An 11,782-nucleotide genomic window follows, 5' to 3' on the forward strand; every position below is an offset into this window, starting at 1 on the left:
GGCCATCCACGGCCTTTGCCATGCGCCCTGCCAGACACCCCTCTGCTAGAGAAACGCCAGCCCATGGAGTCTGGTGAACAGACTGATGAAAGGTCAAACGGCTGTTTTAACAATCTTGTCCTTCTCTAAGTGACAACAGTGCTACCACTGCATTCCGTACAGTGTGTCCTTATTCCCCCGAGTGCAGCTGTCCTATGCACTCCATTTTCCTTTCACATTACAGAAGACTCAGAAATTCTGAGGCCTAAACACTTTACAAGTGGAGTGTAAGATCTCAGAATCTCTTTAAGTGCTTCAATGAGGTTTTAAAATGAGCATGTTTAGTTTACCTTATCAAACTGATGCAGAAAAATGTAATGTGTACGGTCCTTAATTAGTCCAAATTAAAAATATAAAAGATAAAAAGTGTATATCCACAATGCAGCTTTGAAATTCCAATTTTCAATGCTATAATGGCTATCACAGGTACAAAACTACAGTGTTTTCTCTGCAGTTTTCTGCATCGAGGCATTTAAAGCACAGAAAAAGGAAAAAACAATCGCTGTAATCAGTTTTCATGAAAGCACAGTATTACACAACTTCTTACAGTGGCTTTCTTTCAAAACAGAAAACTGTACAAATTCAAAGGCGACCGCAGTATTGCACAACCCTGAGAAAATTGAAGACAGAGACCAATGTTACGAGCCACAGACTTTGATTTCTGTAAGAAAGGTCAGGTTCTCCTTTCTCCTGACACTACTACAAAGCATATTTTTGTTTTAATATGTTTTTCTATACAGTTTGCTTTTTCTGACATTGAAAAACCAGAGATTGTACAGACATAGTTTTCATAAGATATCAATATCATTAAGAGAAACTCAAGTGTTCCAGGGTGATTGATATTATCCTATTTTGGAGGTAAAAAGCACAGACTATTGACTGAATAAGCAAGCCTGACTCCCAAGTGTTGACTTCCTTTTTTTTTTTAAACTACTAGGAAGTGTGAAACAAAGTAGTAAAATAGCCATTTAAACAAAATTTTAAAATTTGAAATTGAAAGTGTACATCAATTCTCTTTTATTGCTAAAACTGAGATGTGTATAATGAATTTAAATAACACTACAAAAATGGAACTGATAATTGATGGTTACTACAGCCCATTACTGTCATAAATAAAAAGTGGCTACCTCAAACAGTCACTTTTATCGAAGTATCCAAAAAGTAGAATGTTCCTACAACATATAAGACATTCAAAGACAAAGTGAATCTGCTTTACGAGTAGAAGATGCCCAAGAAAAGCTTAAAAACATTCTGCATTTACCTCTGATTTTTATTGCAAGGGTTAGGGTTACACGGATCCTTGGAAATACACGATCCAAATTCAAACTGATTGTCCTGGAGCCCAACACAACGAGCTATACATGCACTTGGATACGTGCGTCCATTCTGACCACATACTGGTACAAACTGATCGACACAGTTACATGGTAAACCTGTAAAAGCAACACAGAAAACAGGAATTTGGTGCACACTTATTTTCTATGACGGGAGATACACAAGCAAAGATGTGCCACATGTTCAGCTACTCACCCTCTCCTGGAATTCAGGAGTGCTGTAGCATAGATGCACTTAGAAGTCGTAGGAAAGTTAGTTTGTGCCCTGCCTCCTCGGCTGATTCTACTCAGCCTTCTCCATTTTTCCCTCAAATTCCTTATCTCTTGTCCCCAGTAGCATGACACTGTCTCTACCTATTTTGACATATTACCTGAAGTTTTATATTTCAGTACTAATTTTTTTTTTTAAAGGCATGTGTTTTTTCTGAAGTACATGTTGCACATGAGAAAATTGAGAACATTTATTAATAACAAATTATCAGGTATTGCCCGTTAACACTGTAGAAAGAATTTAGAAGCTACTTCTCACCCTAAGAACATTAAGCTTTCAGCTTCCATAGTTTGGAAAGTTACCTGTGAACTTCCGACGCTCATCTTCTGAACTGTGCTCAGTTAGGCACTGACGCGTAGAACATATCAGGTTCCCAGCAAAACACGAACAGACATTACAATCTATATTAAAGGACATTCCATGACCTTAAAATAAAATAAATTAAGTAAATTCATGCAAGGAATCCAAACACACCAGAAGACGATATACACTCGTACACACGTATTACATAGATAGTACATTTTCATTATTAATTGTTCCTGTAATTTCCCTTATTCAGTTTATTCTCCCACTGAAATTTCTATCAATTCTTAAATTTTAAATTTTGCTTTATTAATTTAAAGAAAAAGTCTGTTCAGATGTGGTTTTGATTATTAGTTAAACAATGAAGCAAACACTTTATCCTAAGTTAAGTTTTGGGGTTTTTCTTAAGAACAATTTAAAGCTGCAAAACGAAGTAAACTCAGAAAACACAGGAAATGCTAGATAAATTCTGGGTAGCAAGCTCCTTATTTTTTTAAAGGGAAAGCTCTTCTAAAGATACATTCTTCTAAATTAATTTTATGTAGAATAGAATCACAGAATGGTTTGGGTTGGAAGGGACCTTGAAGCCCATCCAGTTCCACCCCCCCTGCCATGGGCAGGGACACCTTCCACTAGACCAGGTTGCTCAAAGCCTCATCCAGCCTGGCCTTGAACACTTCCAGGGATGGGGCATCCACAGCTTCTCTGGGCAACCTGTGCCAGTGCCTCAACACCCTCTCCGGGAAGAACTTCTTCCTGATATCCAATCTAAACCTCCCCACTTTCAATTTAAACCCGTTACCCCTTGTCCTATCACTACAGGCCTGTGTAAAAATCCCCCCCCAGCTCCCTTGTAGCCCCTCCAGGCACTGGAAGGTGCTATAAGGTCTCCCCGGAGCCTTCTCTTCTCCAGGCTGAACAAGCCCAACTCTCCCAGCCTGTCCCCATAGCAGAGGGGCTCCAGCCCTCGGAGCATCTTCATGGCCTCCTCTGGACTCGCTCCAACCAGTCTATATCCTTGTGATGTTGGGGGCTCCACAGCTGGACGCAGCACTCCCGGTGCAGAGCAGAGGGGGAGAATCCCCTCCCTCGACCTGCTGGCCACACTTCTCTGGATACAGCCCAGGATACGGTTGGCTTTCTGGGCTGCCAGCGCACACGGCCGGCTCATGTCCAGCTTTTCATCCACCAGTACCCCCAAGTCCTTCTCAGGGCTAAGTGTGACTGCTAAACTTTCAGGCATAGTCTCATACATAACACAAAACTCCTCTGTAGTGCTCATTCCTTTCCTTTACATGTACTTTTTGTCAAGTGATAAGAAGTGCCAATGTTTCATTCCAGTCTTAATTCTTTTGCACCATCCATTATAGCCATAATTTCAGCCTCAACAAGCAATACAAGTTACAACGCAGCTTTGTGCAAAACAGGCAACATGAAAGATCATAGCAGTTGAAAACAGAGACACAGATTTAGACCCACAGAAATAGAGGCCTGTGCTGACCCACTGGCTTTCAGAAAGGAGTCCTTAATAATGCCACTGACACCATCACAGCTGCTTTTTAAGGATGTAGCGATCTGCCTGATTTTTGCATTCTATAAGTCAGTAATTTTTTCACACCTGAGTCTCAAGAATCAAACTGCAAACTTAGGGCATTTGCACTGTGCTGTATGTGCTAAAAACCCACCCTGCACTGTGCCGTATGTGTTATGTAAAATCAATTCATGCTGGTGACCGCTGACTGACCCATAACCAAATCGGATGTTAAAGACCATCAACAGATACGCAGCTCGTCAGGAAAACAGGAGCAGCTGTGCCTTACAAAATAAGGCAATCCTCTCTGATCTCTTTGCAAAGGGTTGAGATCAAGGTTTAGAATTTTGGAAAAATATTACAGGGGCCAGAGGAAAATCCTCAGCATTTGAGCAATTCGGAAGAGGTACTCCTAGACAGAACAAATTTGGAATGTAGCAATTTTTATCTTTTATTATATAATACCTAGAGTCACAATGCCCACTCACACTTCAAGAGCAATTATGGCAAAAGAGAGGAAGCTGTCTGGTTTTGTGGTGGTTTATTGTTGGGTTCTTTTTAATGAGCAGCACTTACTGAACACCTACCAGCTACACGTGTTGTTGCTACAGTTACCACAACACGCCATGGCTGTTCACTGTGCAAAACACACATACAGCTTCCAACATTTTTGTAATTATCTTCACCAATAATCTCAAATAGCGCAAGTTTCTTTGGACAGAACCGTCCATAGATGGCTTCTGTCACCATTTAGATAACACATTTGCTGATGACTGTATTTTAAAAGCATCTATTTCACCAGATGCTTTCTATAACTGCCCATCAAATACACTGTTAAGGTCAAGATGTTTTCAGTGCTCTGCTTACATGAACAAATAGTACCAATTTGGCAATAAAAATTACTTTCAAGTATGTTTGGCTGACTTCTATCCTCTATGGATGAACAAAAAACCCACCCATTGGAAGCTGGAAATGCATGGAGCGTTACAGCTAGACTCTCCTGGATTATGAAAATAATTGTACAGTTGATTATTTAGCTCTGCTTGATATCTTTTTAGAGAAAGAAATATCCCAACCACCTATTCTTTCCTGATTTCAGGGTTTGGTTCACAATCATCAGAAAATTGTGTTTGTGACAAATGTAACTCCAGCAAGTGTCTTGCTTCTTAAGATTTACTTAATGTGAAAAATAACTCTTTCTTATTACATGGTAAAGAAGTGACTGAGTTATTTTGGGCTTAAAAGGTATCTTTGACTTGCTTTAGTTACGCGTGGACTTCAGCCTGGCAGGCTTTTAAAAGGGCTGATTTACAGACAGTAAACAATGCCCAGTACTGGAATATGTAACTGCTCGTTAGCAGCAAATCTCCTGCCAGCTGACTGCTTCAAAGACATCAGCTTCAGACACACCTCAGCACAGGCTCCAAGACATCTGCAAGATTTTCCCTATCTTCGTAGCAGCTTTTTCTTTTGTTTACTTTTTCCAAAGAGCACCCTGCGGTTTGCATGACAAAAATACACGTTTAAAGTTCTCAAGCAATGAAGACATCTGAAAATAAATCAGTATGATCTTTTCAGAAGCATCACTTGTCACGTGCCTTTCAACTACTTTTGACTGTCAGATTAGGCAGAACCCAATTAACACTTGTTACCCATGCCAATTTAACCTCTGGACAGCAACAGTGAAGTTACTTTAGAAAATTAATGATTTAAACCTAAATCATGAACGAGATAGTTAGCACTCTTTTATCATTAAAATGAAAAGCTGTTCATCTTAGTGCTACCTGGCAGACAGAAGTCAGCAGGAGGTCTAGACCCACCAGGCTTGAGGAAGACTTTAAAGAACCACAGTGTTCAACATTCCTTTGTTATCCTAATGTATCTGCTTACACATTCATTTTTAAGCATGCCAGCCTCATTAATATGTTAAATTTTAATTTAATATCAATTATAAAATTATTTTTTTTCCCCTGAAAGGCATAAGCTGCCTTGCGATACTTTACTGCAGGCTATGAAGGTTTCAAAGAAATCCAAGGGCAGGGGACAGTCTACATCAGGTATGTGTTATTTCATCAGAACAATCTTAAAAACTCGTTTTTAAACCACTGTCCTTGGTGTGAAAGCTACCGACATCACACAATAAAAGAAACTCCCTCTCCAGAACGCCACGTGAACTAAAACAGCACCAATGCCTAAAGGGGTATCAGATTTCCTACGTGGTTCCAAGGGAAGAGAATTTTGGGAGCGTGCAAAACTTGCTACGGGACATTTAGTGGAAGGATCAAAGATGAGGAAAAGAAGGAATGAAGATGGATTAAACAGGGAGATGTGTGGGAAAGCAGAGGGAAAAGGGAAAAAAGGGAACGGCTGAGCGCAGAGAGGTGGTTGGTCAGCACACTTCTCCACACACCTGACCCACACTCAGAAGAACCTCTCAGCAGGTAAGTCAACCACAACAACAAAAGCAAAAGAGTGTCTTGCAGCCCTGCTCCTTGCAAGGGAAGTTAGAAGTCTGAGCTGAGTACCTCTTCCACGGGCGGTGTGTCCGAGAACCTGCCTCAGAAGCAGCTCTTGGACAGACAAAGGCTCACTGCAAGAGTCATTCATTCACCAAAACCAGCCCAAACGAACTCAGGTGTGAAATACGTGCCAGTATAAGCAAACTTGCTTATACATACACCTCTTGCTCTTACAGAACCTCTTGCTTTAAACTTCCCCAGGGGTCAGATACCAACGTAGGCGGCTAAACATAGACTTTTTTGAAAGAGGGTTCTGTGGGTAATAAAGATAGGGAAACTTCATTGTGTGAAACACAAATGTGGTAAAAATATAAAAGTTTGCATCAGTGGATGCACCCAAATACAGCACTTTGGGGGAACAATCACACTGTTTTTGCAAGTCACAAAACAAATCTTTTAGGATTATCTGAAGGAGTCACGTGGACAACAGAAAACCAGGTTGACACACTTCAATTCCCAACAGACATTTAACAGCTCTTTAACATAGGCACTCACACGGGATAAACTGTGAAAGAGAGTAAGTGGGCAATGAAGAGAGGTCACTAGAGGACTCTTGGTGACCTAGGCAGTGGCTGTCCTGTTCAAAACACTTGTATGTGATCCAAAAAACAAATGGATGACAAAGTCTAGCCATAACATTAAGGCACAAAGGACCAAATAATGAAAGAAAAATCTCACCACGCTGAGCAACTAGGAAAGGATATAGCAGAGGAAATTCAATGTACTGAACATAAAGTGATTCTCTAGAATTCGTACAATGAGCTGTGAGCTGACCATTCCCACCAGTTCCTAAACTGGACCACGGAGTTGCAATAGACAGCTCTGTGAAAGCATGATCTCAGTAGAATTAGTAGCGAAAAGAAGATAATGTTCAGAAAGGAACATCATTTTGCTATTACGTACACTTAATCAGGTCCTTGCCTTGTGATTGGGGCATGAAGTTCCAGTTCCCACTTCAAAACCAAATTTAAGAACCAGAAAAAGCTACACAGCAGGGTAATAAATATGATCAAAAGTGCACAACTGTTTTCATGTCAGGAAGAAGAGGAACTGGCTTGGAGAAGAACCCAGAAAGCTGAGGAGAATACGACAGAGGTCTGAAAGAGGAGGGAAACAGGTAACAGTCACTCATCAGCTTTTTCAGTACAAGAACTAAGATGAATCTCATGAGCTAAGAGGAACTAGATGAAACAATCATGGCTCAAATTAAAAAAATCCCTTGCAAAACCCACAAAAAAAAAAAAGAGTAAGGACAGGTTTTAGGCACACATATCTCAACGTGTGAAACTTCTTATCAAGAGCTATAACCTCTGGCAAAAGTTTCTGACTTTTTTAAAAACACGTATTTAAAATCCATGTGAGAAAAAAAAAATCCCCACAACCCAAAATAAAACAGAAAACTTCAAAACCCTTTGCAGCTAATAAAGAAACCGCCCCCTGCTCAGGGGGTCAGCGGTTTCGTTGGTTGCAACAGGCATAGTTCGGTATTGATTTAAATAATGGAACCCTCCAGCATAAGCAAAAATTCAGCAAGTATTACATGTAGGGACACAAACATTAACTTCCCTATTTTCTGATAAACTCTGCATTCTGATACTCTGGGCCATCATATGTACCTCAGAAGTCGTTACTTAAGGAGCAGGTGCTGTATAAAGATACAATTACTGTTTTAATACTTACTTTTTCTTTGTCCTCCAACAATACATGATTTTTGGAGGTCTACACAACGCATTTCCATGCAGTTTTCTAGCAGTCCGCTGTGTCCACACGTACAAATCTTGTAACAACCAACATCACCAGTGGAGGATGGAACCTGAATAAGCGTACCTTGACGGACAATAAAATCTGAGGCTTCTCCCAGTTTGCAGCCTATGTACAAGGAGAAATTTTAGCTCATATTTAGTAAAAGCTTTGGCAAGTGCCACTGCCAAAAATAACTACTACTCTTCAACCTGTGAAAAAGCTAAGGTGTTCCTAAAGCAGCCTTGCTCTCATCCTTTATAAATTCACTCATTTCATACAGGCAACAAGTAGCAGAAATAGAAGATACTTGATCGAGACAACATTCTGAAGTACCTGTAGAAATCTCACTTCAGAAAAAAAGACTGGTATTTCCAACAATTCTCAAGTAATTTCATTTTTCCACAGTTCTGCAGTAGTATGAAGCCTATGTGATATGACAAACACCACACTCGCTTCACTCTCTCCAATACAGAATCTGAATTCAAGGGTCTCACAAGCAAAGTCCAGTCACATCCCCTCTCTCACGTATTTTATTGTCTCCCTTCCCTACTTACAGCTCTTATGAGAACACTGACATACACTCTTAGGTACACGTGAAGAGAGAAGGGGAGAAAGCTTCTTCTCTACAAGAAGCTAGGAGGAGACACATCCAGGACAGCTGACCCAAACCAACCAAAGCAATATTTCATGCCATAAGGTGTCATGCTTGATACGGAAGCTGGGGAGAACTGGCAGGTGGGCTCGCTGCTCGGGGACTGGCTAGGTGTCGGTCAGTGGGTGGTGAGAGGTTGTATAATTTTTTTTTTCCTTTGCATTACGTATTATTAATAGTAGCATTTTCATTACATATTATTGTCATTATTATTGTTATTGTTAGTAGTGGTAGTACCATTATTTTCTTTCATTTATTTTCAATTATTAACCTGTCCTTAACTCATGAGTCTTCTTATCTTCTTCCTCCAATTCTCTCCCCATCCCACTGGGGGAGAGGGGGGAAATCAGTGAGCAGCTATGTGGCAGGGTTAAACCACAACAGCAATAAATACCCCAAAACTTTCAACCAATAAGAAGACTGAATTCAAACGTAAAAGCCACCTTCCAACCTTTAGAGGAAGCAAACTGTCTCTTCAAAGGCTCGGGGTGAGCTTGTTGTCAGATCACCTTGAATGCCTTTTGCAGCAAGCGAAGACAACACAACCTCTATAGTAATAATGCTCAGCTTTTCAGAAAAAAACCCAAACAAAAATATTTTGTAAGGGTTATAGAAACACAACCAAAAGATGTCGCCAGGCTCACAAAAAGAATCTATCCTCCTCTTGTTGATCTGACTCTTGTCAGAGCAGAAATGCAGTCAGCTGTGTACTACCGCGTCTCCAGACATCATCTTTAATGAGAAGCGGTAGGGTAGGTCTCATGGGAGGACAAGGACAGCGTTAAGATCCATGTTTTTGTTGTTTTCCAAAGTCACTGTCATTTTCCTCCACAGTACAAGTCTACCTACAGACTTGGGAGAGACACAGAGCTAGTCTGCCTCGCGGTTCCGACTTTTTCTCCAGTCAACGAACTCACAGTGTCGTCAGCTATTACAGATGAAGCGCAGAGATGCTGCATCAGTGCTGCAGGCTCAAGTAGTACAGGAAACAAAGGAGATTCAAATAAATTATATGCCATGCCACTTCCTTCCCAAGCCCTAAACCTGGGCACTCTGAATCCAGTGAAGCAGCACCAGTGAAGCTTTTAAGAACAAGTCTGGGTATCAGTTTACTCAGAGTGAAACGAGTTACCCATGAGCTGCTGGAAAGATTTTGAGAAGCTGACCTGGCCTATGAAGATTTGGCACAATGCCATGTAAGATACCATCCTGAACTTTCATGTAACACCAGAATTGCTGCCAAGGCAAATGTACATCCCGTGTACATGCATTTGATCCGATTCTCAGAGCTCTCAAGAAGTCCTCTCATGACCGACAGTCTGATTTTTCATTAATTTCAAGGCAAGACATAATCTCCATTTATTTCACCAGTAAGGAAAATAATGTGGATAAGGTTAATAAATAGGGCAACCCACATCACGTTGTCTGCAGAAGCAGTGAGCTACACTATTATTTGCAGTATTGCACGTTTGTGATTTTAAATAGCAGGCAAGCTGCTTAGAGGCCATGTATGGGTATTTATTTCTTCTGAAGCAAAGTAAGTAATATATCTTCAAGTAAGATGTTATGTTTCAGCAGACAATAAAAATAGAAACATATGAAGAGCTGAAAAGAGCTAGAAGGTAGGTAAAAGCTTCTGAAAACACAAGATAATGTGATACAGTTCTTTTGGGATATCAGCAATTGACTTTAAAACTTTCAACCAAATTTGGGTAACAATTGTTTAGCAGCAAAATTCCAGTAAGCAGAAGTCCAAAAACCCTTACCTGGCACACACAAATACGGAAGACACAGTTCTCCAGGTTGACATCCTTTTCTATTTACTTCACATAACTGATTAGCTGCACAGGGATTCGGATTACATGGATGTGTAACATCTTCTACAATGTTACCTAAAGAACTTGGGCCTGAAAACAGAATATACAGCATCTATATTGACTTAAATGAGGTTTTTCTTTTCTTCAGTAAAGCATGGTATTTGTTACATTCAGTAAAATAAGATTTTTTAAAATTCTGTGAAATTTTTTAAACATTTTTTTCCCTGTATTTGTAGAAGCTCGGTATGACAATGTAGTTAACTTCTTTCAGAAGTTTAGTCCTCAGTCCTGGAAATAATGACTCAGATGATTCTTCACAAGCAAATTGTATTTCCTCTATCTTGTTTCCCCAGTAATTTTCTCTATACAACAAAAATACAAACTGACAGTGGCTGGCAGTGTAATCAAGGGAACTCCCAGAGCCAATGATTAATAAATTGCAGGATTAAAGCACACTCCATGTTTAACCAATTTGGTTTAATTGATAAACTTGTTTCCTGTTTTCCCTTTAACTCGCTAGTAATGTTTGTCTGTCACAAGATTAAGGGAAGGGAAGACAGCATGGAAAAGAAGCAGCTAAATGGAAAAAAACACCCAAAAGCTTCAATACGTTGCCTCTCTGGGAAAAATGTATTTGTTGCGGCGTGCTTTCTGTTGTAGCTCTGACTAGGCTCAATTTTACTACTTTCCAAGTTCCTGGGATTCTGAGAAAAAAATATCAAATTTTAATTTGAAAGATCTAAAATGGATAAATCCCATAAAGCTAAAAAGGTCTAAATCCTACAGAGGTAAATATGGAATATGAGGTAGTAGTAGGGTAGAGCAGGTTTGGAAAATAATGCAAAAATATGCATTTAAATGAAATCTAGAACTTAAACATGTTTCCAAGGAGGCACCAGAAACTTTGCTAAGTGGCTCAGCTCTGGCCTACAGTGGGAAAGCCCATTGCTGAGGTGGCCGTGCCTGGCACAGTGCTAGTCCCTGACATCTTCCCATACAGCCCCTGCAGCCCCCACCACAACCAAAACCCCCTTGCCACATACACCCAGTGCAAGAAGGAATAAATGTAGTGAGCTATGGCAATTTGAAAAAAACCCAATTTTCTCTAATCTGCTAAATAAAATGTTTCAAATTCAATATAATCTCCTTCAAAAGAAATAATTAAAATTATTAAAAACACTGACAGACATTCAAAGTTTCTGATTTTGTTGCACAGGTATGTTGCTACTTACTCAGGTATGTATCCAAAGGGATACAGTTCTCCAAGTCATCGGTTGGAGATAAGAGCTCACAAATGCTTTCAGCTGAGTGGCCTTCAGGGAATTTATTATGATCTCCACATTTCTTCAGTATTTCCACACAGTCTGATCTTCAGACAAATAAACAAAAAAGAACTTCATGAACTCTACTTGAAGAAAAAAGGTCTTGTATGAGAAAGGTTTCATTCCACATTCTTCCCTTCCTCTTCTGCCTCACAACACAGTGTATAGATATTAATGTTACATTTCACATATAGGGAGAGGAAAAAATGTAGAGAATCATAGAATGAACAGAGTCACAGAATGGTTTGGGT

General features: G+C 39.9%; 1 protein-coding gene across 1 annotated transcript in view; it reads right to left on the reverse strand.

The window, feature by feature from the left end:
- Positions 1–11,578, reverse strand: part of RECK (reversion-inducing-cysteine-rich protein with kazal motifs) — a gene marked incomplete at its 5' end in the record, with an annotated part of 21,736 nt that extends 10,158 nt beyond the window's left edge. The window contains 5 exons of the mRNA XM_010147714.1: positions 1,301–1,472; positions 1,947–2,069; positions 7,678–7,866; positions 10,159–10,299; positions 11,442–11,578. Of these exons, the coding sequence (XP_010146016.1) occupies positions 1,301–1,472; positions 1,947–2,069; positions 7,678–7,866; positions 10,159–10,299; positions 11,442–11,578 (762 nt within the window). The remainder of the gene's footprint in view (positions 1–1,300; positions 1,473–1,946; positions 2,070–7,677; positions 7,867–10,158; positions 10,300–11,441) is intronic.
- Between the last annotated feature and the right edge of the window lie 204 nt (positions 11,579–11,782).

This window comes from Eurypyga helias, unplaced genomic scaffold (assembly GCF_000690775.1).
Source record: "Eurypyga helias isolate BGI_N326 unplaced genomic scaffold, ASM69077v1 scaffold17402, whole genome shotgun sequence".
Lineage (NCBI taxonomy): Eukaryota > Metazoa > Chordata > Aves > Eurypygiformes > Eurypygidae > Eurypyga > Eurypyga helias.